Here is a 19,342-nt window from a genome sequence, read left to right as displayed (position 1 = left end):
ATTTTTTCTGAATGCAAATTCTTTGCTGTGAATATAAATTATCTCCATATATAATTTTATAATTTCAGGGTTCAAATTTTAAATTAGAATGACTAAGATGAGACCGGTTCTGAGGAATTATTCAGTTAACATTTTGGTGAACTTCTCTGGATGCTTTTATTCTGTTTCTTAGATTTTACTCATATATCTTCCATCTTCAGTGGCTAGCAGCATAAATTTTATATTTTGATATTTGTTTATAAAATTTTAAATATTATGACAAGAGATATGCTAAGAAGCTCATGAGCAATACTTAGTTGATGTTGCCAAGACTGTTTATTAATATTAACATTTAACTTTTAAGTCATTTGTCTAAAAAAATATTGAACATTACAGTCATGACAGTATGCTAGATACTTGAGGGTCATTATGCTGTCTCTTGTTCACAATAGTCTTTTGAGTGAGGTGTGAAATGTGAGGATTGCTGCCTATGACTGAGCACCATGCAGGTTATGATGAGAACAGCACTCTCTGGAGTTGTGGTGCTGCATACTCAGTGATTTCCATTTTTTAGAAAAAAAATTGAAGTGGTAGAGTCAGGGACTATGCAGTTTTCTGTATAAGTTAGGAATCTGTGGTTAACTTAAAATAACAGCAGCAATTGAGATATATACATTTGTTGTAAATCTGAAATAGAACTATTTAGTCCAACAGACAGTTATTGAGCACTATTGAACTTCCCATTTTTGCAAACCGAATATTAGAGTGCTTTGGCTTCATTCTCATTCCGAATTCTGAAGCCAAACTGAGTTATGCTTTGCTTGTGTGGACTTACACCTAGATAGAGTTTCTGTGAATCTTCCTCATTTGATTGCTAAACTTTCCCCAGCAGTTTCTAGCAAGACACTGGAACTGATCTTTCTGTAATATATGTCCTGATTCATCTAAAAAAAAAAAAGGAGAAACTGGTTGAGATTAGTTATACAGATTGTATATCTTTTGTCCAAAATGCTTGAGATCAGAATATTTGCATAAACTTTATTGGTTGAACATCCATAAAATCTGAAAATCCAGAATCTGAAATGTTCCAATTTGGATTTTGGAGCATTTCAGATTTTAGACTTCTGATTTAGGGATGCTCAACCTGAAGTTTAAAGTTTGATTTTCTTGAGAAGTAAGAATGTATTTAAAAGAAAATAAATCTGCCTAGTGTCTTTCTGGTTATGCCTACTTTTTTCTAACTATGTAATTAATTTTTGAGTAATAAAGCAAAAATACCTCCCACCCCCCATATCCCCAGAAGGTAAGGAAACCTCCTTTGAGACATGTTGATACCTAAAGTTAAATATGTCCCAGGCATAAATGAGATAACATACACAAAAGCACCCAGCACAGTTCCTCCTGAGTAGCTGGGATTATAGGCATGCATCACTGTGCCTGGCTTGTGCACATTCTTAGTGTAATTTTTCTTTAAAAAAACAGTTTCACTGGGCATGGTGGGGCATGCCTGTAATCCCAGCAGCTCAGGAGGCTGAGGCAGGAGGATTACGAGTTCAAAGCCAGCCTCAGCAAAAGCAAGGTGCTTAGCAACTCAGTAAGACCCTGTCTCTAAGTAAAATACAGAATAGGGCCGGGGATGTGGTCCAGTTGTTGAGTGCCCCTGAGTACAATCCCCAGTTACCCCCCGCCCCTCCCCCCCCCACACAAAAAACAAAAACAAAACAGTTTCATTTTAACCAACTTGATTTCAATGTAGATAAGTTTGGGACCTCTACCAAGTTTTTCAACAAATTGTTGAAACTGAAATAAGGGAGGCAATGCCTTAGGTAAGCCAGAGTGGCCCATGAGGTGTCTCCTTAGCTGGTCATAGGAGGGAGAGACCTCAGAGGATGGGAATGTTGTGTAGACTCTTGGCAGCAGACTACCCAAAGTGGACTCAACCTGCTTGGTGTAAAGGAGTGGAGAACTTGTCTTCTTGAAAGACCAAAGAGACAATGGGAAAGGCCAACTAGAGAAGAAAATCTGCATCTGGGAAAAATCCTTGTTTCTCTTTTTAAAATGAAATTTCTTTTGGTGAAAGTATATTTCTGGAACATATTCTATTTGTAGAGCTATTTCTCACTTTAGCTTCCTAAATACCTCTATGTATGTGCATGTCTCTATATTTGCATACATTACTCCTTACATATAGACCCAGACTCTCACTTGATAGAATTACAACCCTTCATACATTCCTAACATCTCCCATCTGCCTCTGACATTCTGACTTTCTTGCTGTTTTAGAGTACTGTGTGAACACTCCAAAGAACGCTGTGAGTCTGTTCTTGGGATCGTGGGCTTACAGTGGCCTGAAGACACAGATTGCAATCAATTTCCAGAGGAAAACGCAGACAATCAAACCTGCCTGATGCCTGATGAGGATGTGGAAGGTTAATTTTTAAATTAGTTACAGTGGGGCATCTACCATGAATGCACACATCAGCTACCTTTTGAAGTCTTTCTGTTTTGAGGGAGGTGGTGTTGTTGCTTTTCTATTTAGTAGTGAGTCAAGCAGCACAGGACTTGATTTCATTGTTGACTTTCGTGTATATCTGTTAGACATTGTCATCATTTTAAAAATAAGTCACTTTAAGAAATAAATATATTTGAACTCAGAGATGAGTTCAAATTTTCAGCTGTTTGCCCTTTTAACCATACTTCACTTGCAGAGCTGATTGTATATGGTTACTACTTCTGAGCTGCAGTCCTGGCAGTAAAGGTGAACATGAATCTTTGGTTCCTTCATGCTCAAAGCATTTAGGGGCCTTGACAATATAGGATCACTAAATGGAGAAGTGTTATTGAGAACCTGTCCACCATGGGGAAATATTGGGATTTGGAGGTGATTTTGACACACTGAAGGCAGCTGAGTGGTCATAAGCACTGATTACACATGGTACTTTGGGCTCTGGCCACTGTTAGGTGGTGTGTTTAAAAAGATAATTCATCACTGGAAAGCATGGATACTAAATTGCTGATCCAAAAAGATGACAATAAGGATGAAGGAGAAAGATGCTGATTACCAAACAGAAGAGAACCTAGTAAACCTCAGATGTTTTAGCTTTTGGAGGGCTTTCCTGTCTTCAATAATAGCTGCTCAGTGACATGCCGCATGTAAATAGATCATTTAGCTGAAGTTTTTGGAGTTTCTGTTCGTTGAGAGTAATATTGTTTTTAACAGAATGTTCACCCAGTCACTTTAAATGCCACTCAGGAAGATGTGTTCTGGCTTCCAGAAGATGTGATGGCCAGGCTGATTGTGACGATGACAGTGATGAAGAAAACTGTGGTATGTATGTGAGCTTAGGAAAGGGCTGCGTTGAAGAACATAACTTTCACGTACAGCATTGAATCATGACTAGGATCAAATGCTAATGTGTCTGCTTCTTTTATTATTAAACAGCAGAGCATGGATTGATGTGTTTTTCCTGTAACCTCTTGATTTTCTCTAAATTACACTTCTATTTATAACCTTAATGGTATATGTGCAAATACTTAGTAAAAGAAGAAACCGTTCACAGATACAAAGAATCATTTTTGTAATTTAATTATAAAGAAGAGGTTATATGGTTTTCTGCCAAAATAATAGTATTTTTGTGTGTATTTCCTAAGTTGCCAAATAGGCATCTAGATGCATGAAGACAGAGTTGAATCTCCAATGTTCAAATTTAATAGGGGTTCATTTCCATGCCCTCTCTTACCTTGTCTCTGTCAGCAAAGAATAAAACTCTTCTTGATGTTTCTACCATTGAGCTCCAAAATCACCAATGGAAAGGTGAGAAATACCAATGGTAATTTCAGTGGAGCCAATTCTTATTTTATTTCCCTGTAAACTTTGGTACTTATAAGCTCAGAATGTGCCAGAGAATAGAAAGCAGGCAGTACTTTTAGTAAACAGTATTCTGGAATAAAGCAAATGATTGAAGGGCTATCCAAAGACTGGTTGTGTTATGATTATTTAGCTTGTCATGCCCCAGAATAAAATTGACACTTTTTTCATCGAAAGCACATATGGCAATACATCTTTCGAGATCATTTCATTCTTCTGGCCTTTGAGGTATGAAATATTGCCTTGCTTCCCTAAATGAAATTTCTTCAGACTTTCTTGTTTCACCAAATGTCACAAACAGTCAATAGAAATCCTAATGGCTACCATAAATATGGACAAGTATATCTTCTAGAAAATTACAGCTGTCAGAATGACAGTGCAACAGCCAGGGCTAATTTTTACTATGGAGGAACATATAGTATTTTGATAACTTACTGTGTTTCCTTGTTGTGTCTTTCTTTTAAAAATAAATCAAAATTATTTGAATATCATTTATATGCATTTATTGAGAATGCATTAAATTTGTTTGCTTAAAATGATTTTGATGAGTTATCCTATGCTGAGATGCACTTCAAAATGGGTTATCTTAGATGGTTCACAGAGGTTGCATGGTATTCTACTAGAGTGGCTAGACTCACATTTTCAGCAGGGAAACTAAATATTTGAGAAATGCAAAAACTGTTTTTTTTGTTTTTGTTTTTGTTTTGTTTTTTTGTTTTTATGCATTTCTTGGCAGATAGCTTTGACATGACTAAAAAGTCTGCATTCTGGAATATGTTATACAAAAAAGTACTATAGTATAGGATAGGTTTAATTGACCCTAAACTATCAGGTTTCTAGCTAATAATAAGTTTTCATCAATACTTTAATCAAATAATTTAAGGTGTACCAAAATTCTAAAATAGACTGATCTCTATTAAATATTCAAAAATACTATGGAGAGCTAATCAAGAAAAAAAATTAAGATAGGCAAGAAATTAACACATTGGTGTTAAATTAATTGTTGTAAATGTACCAATTTAAGAGACAATTCTCATTTAATATTTCAAAGCAACTTACAGTAGATATTTTATGTGCCCCTTTGGGACATATGCATGCCCTTACCTGGACTTGCAGCAGGTTGGGAGGATAAACCACATACAATTAATAAGGAAATTGGATTGACAGAGACCCAAAAGAGGACTATTAACAAGTCATTCAGTTCCCCTTTTCTGTTTGTTTTCAGGTGTGCATCGGCATACCATTTGGTAATGCAGACACCAGCCCCAAAGAAACTGGGAAACGGGGTTGCATACCAAATTCACGTTTTTCTGATTGATTCTATCCATTGGGGTATTGAAGGAAGTTAAATGCTAAAGCTTTCCTGAGTAATATGATGTTTAACTCTTCATGAATTTACAGATTTCTCCCAGATTCTAACAACATTATTAAATTTTCCCCTTGAAACAATACTTATTTAATTCAGTTATAAAATATTCGATGTGTTAGAAATTAATTTTACTTTGCATTTCTTTAGCACTTTTCTAGAACCTAATCTATGGTGGTGTTATGGTAAGAATTGAATTTTTCCAAAAAAAAAAAACACAGATTCTTTTTTCTCAAAGCTGAGTCAAAGAAACCCAAATCAATCACCTACAATTTTTCCCCATTTATTTGTACAAAGTCAGATGAAATAACATTTTGGAAGAGACTCCTTATTCGATCAATACTTTGTATTCCACTCACCTTTAAATAAATTATAATTTCCTGGGAACCACAGTCTTAGTGTTCATTACATAAATTCCACTTACAAATGTGTTGAGGGCCTAACACATGCTAGCTGCTATTCAGGCAGGAGCATGAAGGGTGCTTAAAAGCTAAGTGCTGTGCTATCTCTTCCTTCATGCCCCTCACAACCAGGCGAGGACCATGAATCTGACTGGAGTGACAAACACATTAGACACTTGGCATGTTTCAGAAAACATGAAATGCACTTCATTTGAGTCAAATGGCATTTATGAAGTCCACGATAAATGCTTTTTATTGCATATGCATATTGCAGCTCAAGTTAGGGACGTAGAGCCTTGCTCTTGTCCAATCATGTTCATTTCTCATATTGATTGATAAAGTTTCCAACCTTAGATCTCTGACTTCTGTAAAGTATTTCCTTTTGCACCTGGCTCTTAAAACTAGTTTTGTAGATATTTAGCATGGGGAGAAAGTGTTTTGCTAAATTTACAGATATCCTCTCAAATTGTAAAGTGAAATTACATTTTAAGATCACATGCATTTGTATCTCTTGGCTTTGGCATACTTGCTTTAAAGCACAACTCATTTTTTGTAGAGAAGTCTTATGTGTTGGCAAATTGATTCAGAAAGCAAAAGGAGCAGCTCAATGTGAATGTGAATGAGTAGTTGCTTTTTCATTTTTTTTTCCTCGTTTCCCATATGTTGATTTTGTTCTTCTGTTAGGAGAGCTTTATGGTGCAGGATAAGGACTATTGGGGGATTCTACTCTCAAAATTATGATTTTCATGGTATACATAGGTGTCAAAACTTTTTAAGAAGAAAGAAAATATGATTGTGTTTTTAATTTTTCTACATTGCTTGATCAAATTCATCCTCATTTTCAACTGTACATCTGTTGCAACTAACCTTTTCTTCTGTCTCCAGGTTGTAAAGAGAGAGATCTTTGGGAATGTCCATCCAATAAACAGTGTTTGAAACACACAGTGATCTGCGATGGTTTCCCAGACTGCCCTGATAACATGGATGAAAAAAACTGCTGTAGGTGCTAACATGAATTTGTCAACACAATGTTTTTATTGTAAACACAAGTCATTTTACTTTGAATACAAATTAGAAATTTGGAGAAATGTATCAAAATCTTTTAGCTTATTTAAATCATACATGCCAAGAGGAAATCAGACATGTAAAATGTAGACACATGTTATTATTCTAACATTATTTGTAAAATTATGGAAAAATTAATAACCACTGAAATATCTAAAAATAGGTGATATAAAATAAAAACATGTAATGAAATAATGGACAAACATTAAAATCAAATTAGAGAGGAATAGTTTCTCCTGGGTTCATTTCATAACTTTAGTTGATGTGCATTGGTAAGCTTTCCGTTACCGTCACAAAATATCTGATATAATCAACTTAAAAAGAAGAAAGGATTATTTGGGCTCAGAGTTTTGGAGGTTACTACAGTCCATGATTGGGTAGACTCATTGTTTCTTGGACCTGTGGTGAGGCAGCATTTCATGTCAGATAGCATGAGCAAGGAAGATCTGTTTGGCTCATGATGGTGTGAAAAGAGAGGAAAAGAAAGGAATTGGGATCCTAATGTATTTTTCACGGGCATACTTCCAGTAACTAGAAGATATTCCACTAGACTTCACCTCTTAATTGTTCCACTATCTCCTTCTAGTGCCACAGGCTGTGAACCAAACCATCCACAAAAAGGCCTTTAGAGGATATTTATAGTAGTTGAATGAAACAAAGTTTCAATTTATTATGTGAATTGTTGCCCTGAATTTTGAAAGAACATATGCTGACATATAGGAAATGATTAGAAGGTCACGAAAATTGACAATTATAATCCCTGAGTGGTGAGGTTATTAAATTTTTGTGTTTTAAAATTTTTGTTTTAATATCTGAATGAATAAGCATCATTTTCAGAACCAGAAAAATTATCTCTTAGGATATTTTACTAACAAGTTGCAGAAAGCCCAATTCACAAGGACAATGAAAATATTCATAATCTTTTATTATCATATGTATTAAATATGTCTCCTTAACATGTAAAAGTGAAGTGTAGGGTAAATTCTTGAGACCCTGTGTGGGAGTTCAGCACTTTGTGATTCTCAGGCTGGCTAGTGAACAGCCACAAAAGCCTGGGGTGCCCAACTCCCTTGGTCATATTCAGTAGGAAGGAGATAGAATTTTGCTCTTATCTCTGGAATATCACTAAAGGATTCACTCAGGTCAACTTTGGTCAGGGTCACTGCTAACAGTTGGGCACCTTTGTGTAGATGAGAAAAGATGTTCTGCAAACAGCTGAATTCCAAAAAGGAGCTCCAAGCAGGAGAACTAATCAGAAGAAGATGTTGTTTCCTCAGGCTACCTCTGTCCCAATCTGGGGCACAAAGCCCCGTCAGCAGGGTTTTGGGCAGAAGCTGTCTTGCAAAGCATAACCCATAAAACCGTAGGCCATGGCCTTTGTTTGGGATCATATTTGGAGTATTAGTTGTACTTAGAAAACAAAAATTGAATTCAGAAAAATGCCATGCCCACCTTAAACTAATCAGGATGCATCAGCTGGGGATGATGGATGTGGAGCCCTGAAGAAAATCAGGTTTCCTTAGAAAAAGAGGAAAGGAAATGGATGCTAAGTAGGAAACCGAGGAGATTTATTATAATATTAACCCCTCCTCCCCCAAAATTATGTGTGACTGAGAGAGTAATTTAATAGTAGGTTTTTTTTTTGTTTTGTTTTGTTTTTTAAGAAAAACAAACATGTCCATTTATGTGAACAGAGCTTGTTTCCTTCCTGTGGTGTCTTTAGTCTGCTCATCTCTCTTGCTCTGTTCTTTAATCCTTGGTCTTTCTGTTGCTACAGGTACCTTTCCCACCCTCCCCCAACCTAGTCTGATTCTTACAACTAGAGAATCTAGGTACTTGGAGACAGTAATTCTGCTGAATTGCTATTTCGATGAGTTCACACCTATTCCCTGAAATTCCACAAGTTCTGTTATTCTGCCTCAATACCTGTTGGAAGGCTCCAGTGAGCACATATTCTTTTCCTGCCACGTTCCTCCTGGCAAATGAGTATGTGCGTGTTAGTGACAGTCACATTTATTTCCAAAATGTTTCAGTCTTCTCACTTCTTGTCTCCCCACCCCCACCAGCATTTTGCCAAGATGATGAACTGGAATGTGCCAACCATGAGTGCGTGTCCCGTGACCTGTGGTGTGACGGAGGAGCAGACTGCTCTGACAGTTCAGATGAATGGGACTGTGGTAAGCTGCTTGGTTTTGGCAGCTGTTGGACACTCTTGTGCCTGTCAGCCATTTCAGCTAAATGAATCCTAAATTACTTCATGGGTTTTACTAACCAAGTTCATCTATTTTGTTTTACTGTTATAAAAGCTAACAGTGGTGATGCATGGATGTTATTTCCAAGCCACGGGAAAGTTTCTGTCTAAATTACTCCTATTTGAAATGTCTATATTGCATGTGAAAACTTTTGGGTTCCAATTTTTGTAACCATATACTTCCTAGAAGAGATTTTTTTTTAAAGTTTTTATTGTCACTCAGCTTTAATAATGATAGCCTCTCATTCTTGAATGATTTATACTTAATAATGATAAATTTATACATCTCAGAAGAGGGTATTATAGTGGTTCCTCCATCTGCTCTGTGTTCTTGCTCCACATCTGAATGGGACTTGCATCTAGTTCCTTACTAGCTAGGATTTAAAACATTTCCTACCAGTACCACCAATGTGGCATTTCATAATCTTGAGTTATCTGATTAATTCCTTCATTCCACATCCATCTCTCCTTCCATTTACCTGGTTCTCATTTCAGTCCTTTGTGTCATTTGTGATTTGGTTCAATCACAATTCTGTGTGTTGTGATTAGTTGCACAGTGTCACATAAATGATCTGTGGCTCATTAAGCACAGAGGCTGCACTTTTACAATACAGGAATTACTGCATACATGTTAGTCCTAAATTAGCTTCACCTTCACACATTTGCAATCTCATGTGCTTTCTCCTAAGGAAATGGTGTAAAGAGTTACAATTAGCTTCTTATAATGAATATGCAAATCCGTGGGCAAATTCAAGGTAGTGGGCCGGGCCATGTCTCTGGCCATCTTCTAACTCATGAAGGAAAAGTCAAGAACTGCCCGCCTATTTCATTAAAGTCTTCAGTTCTGATGCATTAGTTTTTAGTTTTCATCACACTGAGATCAGTGATGTGCACATGGAGGATACTTAACAAATGGTTCTTTACCAAAATAAATAAGAATGAATGTATACAATTGAATCAAAGACATATAAAGTTATCACTTGGTTTCATAAAATGAAATGTTTTTAATTAGCATTTCCTGTCTTTCCCCCTCCTACCAGTGACCCTCTCTAAAAATGTCAACTCGTCATTCCTGACTGTCCACAGATCTGCAGTGGAACACCACGTGTGTGCAGATGGCTGGCAGGAGACCCTGAGTCAGCTGGCCTGCAGGCAGATGGGTTTAGGGTAAGGTCAGTAGTTTGTAGCACTGATGAATTTCTCAGAGGGTCTTGTGGAATTTGACAGTAATATTTTCTTCTGAATGCAGAGTGAATTAGTGCTCTCAAAGAGCTCTCAAAGCTGGGAAATGAATCAGGTGAGAGGACCTTCTTTAATTACAGGCACCTGCTCTGAAGAGTGTGGGCTGAGAACTTATTTTGATGAAGCTTCTAAAAGTAAATGAAGTAATTGTATTCTAAGTACTCCTGAAATGAAATACTTTTGTCATTTATAAAGGCATTAAGATGGTTTCCTTTGTGGAATGGGATGGAAAAATCTTGCAATTTCCCCCCAAGAGGTTATTGAAAATTCCTTTTTAAGTGACCCAGATTTTTTAATAAATTGAGAAACAGAACTTGAAGTTCCTGGTATTTCTATTTGCTTTAAGTAATATAGGAAATGTAAATTATGAAGTAATTCATCATTTCTTCTTTTTAGCAGAATGAAAAGACACTCTAGGACAGTTTTGATACACTGAAATAGATAATTTGAAAGTTAGAGACTTACTATTTTGTGAAGTTTTCTTTTTCAGTTCCATTGAAGATGAAATCAATAATTTGCAGTGTCTTAGAAAATATATGTGAATGTGTGTGTGTATCTATCTATGCCTGTATGTATATGTAGATACATTTATACACATACACGTATACATGTAATATATTTCTTTTACTACTAAAATATGTGAGATTTTGGAGAAATATAGAAAGGAGAAAATAGAGGATAAAGGCCTTATAAAATTCTAGAATAAGTGGGGCATGGTGGCACATACCTGTAATCCCAGAGATTCAGGAGGCTGAGGCTGGAGGATCACAAGTTCAAAGTCACTCAGCAACTTAGTGAGGCCCTATGCAACTTAATGTGTCTCTGTCTCAAAATATAATATAAAAAGGGCTGGGGATGCAGCTCAGTGATGAAGCACTTTGGGTTCAATTGCTGGTACCAAAAAAAAAATCTAGAAAAAAAAACTAAGCAGAGGACATTTCCCAGGATCCAGTGAGCAAACTTGGAACAATTTTACAATAATTAGCCATTCAATTATGAGATGGCAACTAGCAGCACATTTTGTTATCCTAGTTTGAAGAATTATGTAACTCCCAGCATCTTGTTTCTATTTCTCCACTGCAAAGACCCATATCACTGGAAAATTCAGTAACTGTAGATAATCTATGCAAATACAAAAAGCTTTAAATTTTGCCAGGCTGGGAAACTTGAATTTTTCAAGATCTATTGAAGTAAACTCCATTTTTTACAACTTTCTGATTGTGTCTACATGAAATGGGATATGATTGTGACTAGAGGTAAATGAAAAGCCTTTTGAACATGCTAAATTTGATCTTTCCTTCAATACCCAAGATATTTCTTAATGTACAAATTTGATTACATAACTATAGTAACCTTATTGAGAATTCTGAGGCAAAGTCAGAACAACAAAGATTTTACAACTAGAAAATTCTTTTTATCAAGCTACTCCAAATGTAACTCATCTATTGCAAATAAAAGGGATTCTGTTTTATATACTCTACTCTGTATTTCTTTTATTTTTTTATATGGGATTTTCTTATTGTGGTAAAGTACATATAACATGAAATTCCCCATTTTAGACACTTTAAAGTTTTCAGTTCAGTGACACTTAATATATTTACAATGTTGTACACCCACCACAGCTATCTAGTTCTAGAATGTTTTCATCAACTCCAAAGAAATGATAAAACCATTAGACATCACTCCCAATTTCACCCTATTCCAGGCCCAGGTAACTATTAATCTGCTTTCTGTCTCTAGAGATCTACCTGTTCTGACCATTTCAATATAAAGAAAGCATACAATATGTAATCTTTTTGTCTGGTTAATGTTTTCAAGCATCTTTGTTATAGTATGTATTAATATTTCATTCTTGTTTATAACTGAATAATATTTCATTGAATAGATATACCACATTTATTTATCCATTCAGATATTTGGGTTGTTTCCACTTTTGCTCTTGTACAAATATTGGATTTAAAAAACACTTATTCCTTTTGCTCCATTTTCTTAACAGAGCAGGAAAATGAAATTTTGAAATTAGCTATCTTAGATATTTCAAATCTATATTGACATGATATTTTCATTTTAGGTAAGTTTATTTCACTGAAGGGCTAAGAAAATGAGATGGAAATGTAGATGATAAACCATACTTACCATTTGCTTGGATTAATAGGTGATGAAAAGCCTAGTAGTGTCAAGTAGTGAAAAGTCAAGTAGTGTCAACTCTTCCCCGGAAATAAGCACTAGAGCTTTTGTACTATTTGATTGCTTTCAAGTTTACTCTTCAGTTTACTTGAGTGGCTCATACATTAACAAGGGCTAGACTGGGACAGGAATGAAAAGAATGGACAAGATGCAGCCAAATTCCTGCTAAGGAAATGGTTGACTTAGGAAGCTGCACTTTGCAACAGTCTCTGGAGACCAGCTGCTGCGCTGCAGATTCACAATTCTGCCACTAATGGCACAAAAGAATTTTAAGTAACCTTGAACCATGTGCAATACCCTTGATAGAAGGGGTTATCTGGCCATGCTTGGCCCACACTTCAACTGCCAACCTGGAGGAGAGGGAATGACTCACCTTCTAGCCTCTGGGGTATAGTCTCATGCCACTGGTCTACCTTTATGCTTTCAAACATATTCTGTACCAAAAACTTGAAGTTAAATAAAGCAACCCTCAATTAATTCTATTCAGTATCCTCCCATTTTGTTTTTTGAGTATCTGCTTATGGGCCCTGTACTGGGCTAGGTATAACATCAACAGAGTTTTTAATGTAATAGGGAAGACACACAGGGAAACAATTGTGAATATAAAAGTTAGAAAAAAAGTTCCGGATCTTTTGTTTTCTTTTTTGTTATCTGCAAATAGCAGAGTTCATGGCATTTCTATTAAAATTATATAAGAGAAACATTCTACTCTAATCTTATCTTTGGAGGGGGGCAGGGCACTGGGGACTGAACTCAAGGCCACTCGGCCACTGAGCCACATCCCCAGTCCTATTTTGTATTTTATTTAGAGACAGGGTTTCACCGAGTTACTTACACCTTGTTTTGCACCTGGGTATCACTGAGTTACTTATGCCTTGTTTTTGCTGAGGCTAGCTTTGAGCTTGCTGTCCTCCTGCCTTAGCCTCATGAGCTACTGGGATTACAGGTGTCTGCTGCCATGCCTAGCTTATCTTGATAATAAAAATTCATTCATTCATTCATTCATTCAGCATGTGTAAGAATATCATTGTAGTGTAGTGTCTGTCTAACATTCTCTATCTCCAAGTGAGTCATTTATCTTCTTGAGTTTGTATTTTATAGAACTAGTTCATGAAGAATTCAGGTCTACATCAAATTACATTGCAAGGATTCTATTTATATACTTCCAGGTAGAGGCAGTTGACTAAAAAGACCCGAACTTAGCAGTAATAAAAACATTAAAAAAAGACTTATGCTTAGGATTTTCAGACACAAGTTATGCCTTCCACGTCTTAGAGTGCAAATGGTAGGCTCTCAATTGTTTGTCTAAATGAGAAGATTCGGTGTTCTTTGATGAATTTGAAAAACTTTTTATTCTCATCTGTAGATTTTTCAAAAGTTCACTCCAAGATGGAAGAGTTCACTCTTTGTCTGCTTAGACAAAGGAATAAATCAACCCCCCTAAATACTCTTGACAGTATATTGACTTTGCTACCTGCATGTCCTATATCAAAAACATATGGACATTTATTTAATCAACAGTACAATTCAGGATTTGGACTTCCCTCTAATATTTGCCAAATGCTCAGCTGAGACATCTGGTATCTGAGGAAGTTAGTGTAAGGGAATGCAACTCTCCACGTCTCTTGGTTCCTTAAGTTCTGTCTGTAAAGTGAGATCATCTGGAAACTGTGTGTCTGGGCTCTACTATTTTGGCAAAAATTCCCTTATGGAGTTGACTGTAATTTGATTTTGTGATCTAATCCTTCAGAGTTGGTCAATGGAATAAGAATCCTTTCAAAGAATGTTTCTGTATCTTGTAAAACCACAGTCAAGACAGCATCTATTACCTTACCTAATAGTCCCTAATAATCTCTGATATTAGTTAGCATTTACATTGTAATTTCCTCCAACAGTTTACTTCCAGGAAAAAGTTTCTAACTTTGCATTGCTTTCGTCATGTAAGAACTATTTTTCCCAGGATGCGTTTCTTAGTGATTGACTTCCGTGAAACTTAAAGATAGATCCAGTTCTCTGTATTAGTAAACCCAACCCAGGCTGCTGGTCCTGTACATAGAGAAGCAGCTTAAAATCTTGTTATGATCTTTTAAAAATTGAAATATAATTCATATACCATAAAATTGACCCTTTAAAAGTACAAATTCAACAGTTTTTACTATATTCACAGGTAGTCATCAACACTAATTTCAAAACATTTTAATCATTTAAAACATCTTTTCATGTGTGATTAGCTGCTTGTATATCTTCTTTGGAGAAAGGTCTAGTCAAGTACTTTGTAACATTCTTGACTTATATTTTTTTCCATAATTTACTATCTAGGAAGTTACAAGCCCTCATATTTTCTTTCAAAACGTTTATTTTGTTCCCTTTTTCTCACTTATTTATTGAACACATAATTTACTGAGTGCCTATTCTATGTTAGGCACTGTTCTAGGTTTCTGGAATTCAATGGTGAGCAAACAGACAATGGCCTTTGCCTCAAATAGCTTATATTCTACTATATGTGTTATGAAATCATAACAAATAAATAAATAAATTATATAGGATTTTAGGTGGAAAGTACCATGAAAACTTTTTTTTTAAAACAAAGAAAAGGAAAGCACAGTGAACATAGCATATATAACAGCCCTGGGTTCAACCCCAATACTACAATATAAGTAAAAAAATACTTTGTTTTTAGTTTGAGTAAAATGAATCCCATCAACTGACTAAAAGGGGTCATTTTGGCTATTGTATTGAGCGTGGGCTGTAGAAGGGAACAGGCAGGAACAGGAAGGCAAATTAGGGTGCCAGTGAAGTACTCCAAGCAAGAGATTTTGGTGGCTCAGATCCGTATGCCAGCAGAGGACATGGGGATTAGTGGTTTGATTCTGAGCGTTATTATAAAAAGAAAGCCAACAAAAGTTCCTGGTAGATTGGATATTGGGTGGGGCTTGAGACAAAGAGAACAGTAATTATTGAATGGCTTCAGAGTTTTTTTGGCTTGAACAACTGGAAAGATGGAATTGACAGACGTTAACTGTTATGCGGCAGACTGCAGGTAGAACAAGTCTGGAGAGAAAGATTAATTCTGTTTTGGGGCATGTTGTATTTGGGATATCTGTTAAATATGCAAAGGGGAGGTTTATGAAGCTCAATCAATTCTGGAGTTTTTTAGAGAGATCTAGGATGGAGATCTATCTACCTACCTATCTATCTATCCATCATCTCCGTGCAGATAATACATAGTTTGGGGAGACTGGTGATACAACCGATGGATTGAGTGTAGTTAGAGAAGATGAGAGAATAAGAGCTGAGATCTAACAATAAGAGGATGGGAGGAAGGAAGTGACCAACCAAAGGGCATGAGAAAGAACCATCAGTTAGATAGGAAGGCATGACTTCCTGGAAAGCAGGAGGAGAATGTGCCTGGAGGAAGAGGCAATGGTCAGTTCTGCCGAGTGCCCCTGAGAGGTCAGGTAAAATGAGGACTGAAAACTGACCCTGGGATTCAGCAATGTTCAGGTCACAGACACGAGCAGTTTCAATGGCATGAAAAAGATAAATGAAAGTAAGTGCTGAACTTTTGGAGGGGATTTTCTTCAGAGGGCAGCAAAGAGATGTAGTCAGCGATTAGGGCAGGGTGAGGTGGAATAGGGTTGACAGATGTTTGGTGCCTCCATTTCCCTGGAAACACTTAGTATTCCATGAATTCATTCATAATAAAGCATTAAGTTAAATAAATTATTTTCTGTCAATGTCTCTTTTTTCATTCCATGTTCTCTTTTTAACTAGCTAAGTTTGGAGGATGTCCAACTGGTGAACCCACCATGTACTATTTCATCTGTCTTCAACTCTGAATCCCTTCATGTGGTCCTCCAGGCTCTAAACCAATTTGGCTTTTATCCTAATTCCTTGGGCACGTTTTTCTCTCATCTCTGCCTCTGTGTCCATATGTGCAACATTTTCTCTACTCTCTCTCTAATCTTCCAGGACTTCATCCATGCCCCGGGGTTTCTAAGAAGACTTTCTCTTTTTTCTTGATCTGATTTTTTTCCTAAATTTTCCATTGTACTTAAATATTGATACTATACAATTTTCATCTTATTTCTGTAATTCTCTATGACATTTTTGTTCTTTATCTTATTTCCTAGAATAGGTTATACAAAATACTAATGAACTGTCTTTTTATTGTGTGATAGACTGTTCCAGGGACTTGATCTGTATGGTTTTGATTTATCCATATTGTACTTTAGTAAGATAAATAAAATTGTTATTTCTACTTTATATATGAGGAAACTGTGGCAAAGTGATGTCAAGGAACTCTGCTAGGTCAGAGAAGCAGAAAATAAGAGCCAGAATGCAAATTCAAATAAGGACAAGGGGCCTCTTGTAAACTACAAGTAGATCTTCCCAGGCACCAAGTAAGCATGATGAGATTGATATGATCAAACACCTTTTTAAATGAAAATGCCTTTTAGCATTGTTTTACACTGAAGTTTCATGCAAGTCGTAGTATCAATTTATGATCTTATTATAGTAGGATTTCTAAGTAAATGGCAGTTAGAAGGAGGAGACTGGGAAAATTCTTATGCAGGATCACAATCCAAGTGTTTTTCAGTTTTAAAACGTCAGTTATAGTAATGAATAGGTGCTTGGCATATTGTAAGTAGAAATCACCTGGAGCAAAACCATGAAGTGCTAATTTCTTTCACACAGCAGCTTTGGAGCCTTTCTGGCAGATATATTTCTTGTGCACAGGCAATTAATTTCCTAAACATTTCCAAGAGGCTGGTGGTTTAAATGACTGCCTTGATGAGAGAAGAAATCATACATTCCAATGTGTGGGTTTAGTGTTTTCTGGAACATTTTATTTGGGGGTAAAGGAGAAGAAGAATTTTCTTGAAAAAGTGCCTCACAGTACAGGAAATGGAATGTTTTTAAGTGTTTCCATGACACAACTGGATATCAGGCTTTAATCAACAGTACTAAGGTATGCCTGCCAGGTATCTTGAGAGCATTTCCTTATGGTCACTGATAGCAAAAATATGCTGAAGATTTGAATGTTTGTTAGTAAACTGAATCTCAAACTGTGTCAGTAGAGTTAATGGATAATTTGTGAAATTCATTGAAAACTTCTCAGTGGTATAGAGAAATTCACCATTATTAACTAGGATGTAACTAGAAAGGACACTGAATTAATCATATTTCTTTCACTCTCTTAAATCCCAGTTTGTTGTAAAATAAAGTCATCACTAAAAATTTATTTCCATCAGAACTTATAAAAGTAGCTTCCATGTGCTCTCCGTGAGGTGTCTGAGGATATCAGATTCCCTGGGCATCACAATGAACACAGCTTTGGTTGGACATGGATGTGAATGGGTTCTGGGTAAATCAGAATATGACTGACAGTTTGAGTGATCTGCCAGAATTCACCCAACGAGGGGTTGAGCTCTTTCTGTTGGAAGTCCTTATGGCAGCACCTTCCTTTGGGACTTCACCAGGAGACTCCTGGTGATGACTTACTTTCCAATCTCCTGTCTTTGTGTTGTCTTTAAAACCTCTGCAATTGGGTACTTGCTTCATTTCCCATTTTATCCATAGAATCCAAATGGCAGTGGCCATTCTTGTATATGACCTTCTTTCTTCTTGGTCTCAGTGATTGGTTGAGGGATGTGGTTCTAATCCAAGCAGAACCAAAGTGCCACACTTCAACGTCACAGTGATTGTTTGGGGCACATTAAGGTTCTTCAACAAGGTGTGTTAAACCTAGGAGGACTTATTTCCTTTTTGGTCACAAAGATAAATGGATGTGAGTTTGTTTCTGAAGACAGCCAATCCCTTGGTTTACAGAAAAGTCACTGGGAGATAATAAAACCACTGTGTTATCTTCCCTCCTTCCTTGCTCCAGAAGGAAGTGAAGATGAGAGATGGAGAGTCCTGAAGATACTTGGTCCCCTGGCATCAGTCTTTCCAAAGGCCAAACACATCCCACTAGTGTTGATTATATATACATATAATATTGTAAATATACAATATATATATGTACCAGAGATTTAACTCAGAGGCACTTAACTACTGAGCCACATCCCCTGTCAATTTTTATATTTTATTTAGAGACAGGGTCTTGCTGAATTGCTTAGGGTCTCACTAAGTTGCTGAGGCTGGCTTTGAACTCGAGATTCTCCTGCCTCAGCCTCCCAAGCCCCTGGAATTACATGCAGGTGCCACCTCACCTGGCAACATTTCTACTTTTTGACATGCATATTCCAGTGCTCTTATGGATATAAAATGTTCATTTTAAAAACCCTAAAGTTTGAGTATTTATCTTATAATGAACCTAGAACAATATGTTGTTTTAAAATTTTTAATCAAATAGGTGTACATATTTTTAGAAAGCATTTTCTATGCTTTTATCGTTCGAAGAAGAGGAAGAATGAGGAAATTGTTGGAAGGTTTCTATTAGAAAAATAAATTCTACTCTGGTTTGTAGTCTTCCTGAACAAGTGTAATAAAACTGGCATATTGAAAATGAAACTTGTGATCTCAAACTTTACATGATGAACCAAACTAAGGGAAGATAGATAAGAAGCATTTTCTTTGAAATCAAATCCAAGTTGCTGTCAATAAAATATTGAGTCTCTGTTTCTTAAAAATAATAGAAGCAATTGTTCCAAAATGTCTATTCTGAGTCATCAAAAAGAAAGGGAACTTTTCAAAAATGAAATAGCCAAAAGAAAGGAGAATATATTTATTCAAAAACTATCACTTGATACCATTTGTTCAGTTTACTTGTATGACTGAATTTTATAATCAAGTGATATTTTAATTTAAAATGTTTAAGATTAATTAATATTTTATACTTTAACAAAATGGTTATTATAAATAGTTCTTTTTAAAATTTAATTTTCTAATTTATATTAGAATGATAATATAGATTTATAATTATATTTTATAAATTTGTATTTTACTTCATATTATAATTTTGGAATTTTTACATTGGA

The 19,342-nt window shown here is 36.0% G+C and overlaps 1 protein-coding gene across 2 annotated transcripts in view; it reads left to right on the top strand.

The window, feature by feature from the left end:
• The window catches only part of Corin (corin, serine peptidase), a 291,574-nt gene that overhangs the window by 235,754 nt on the left and 36,478 nt on the right, over positions 1-19,342 (top strand). For both annotated transcript variants that reach the window (XM_046457155.2, XM_046457224.2), the window contains exons 12-16: positions 2,263-2,408; positions 3,200-3,307; positions 6,500-6,613; positions 8,746-8,856; positions 9,971-10,097. In XM_046457155.2, the coding sequence (XP_046313111.1) occupies positions 2,263-2,408; positions 3,200-3,307; positions 6,500-6,613; positions 8,746-8,856; positions 9,971-10,097 (606 nt within the window). The remainder of the gene's footprint in view (positions 1-2,262; positions 2,409-3,199; positions 3,308-6,499; positions 6,614-8,745; positions 8,857-9,970; positions 10,098-19,342) is intronic.

The sequence above is a fragment of the Marmota monax genome, unplaced genomic scaffold (genome assembly GCF_021218885.2).
Source record: "Marmota monax isolate L192 unplaced genomic scaffold, Marmota_monax_Labrador192_F-V1.1 WCK01_AAM20220418_F8-fsc00025, whole genome shotgun sequence".
In the NCBI taxonomy this organism is placed as follows: Eukaryota; Metazoa; Chordata; class Mammalia; order Rodentia; family Sciuridae; genus Marmota; species Marmota monax.
This window is presented reverse-complemented; position numbering and strand designations above follow the sequence as displayed.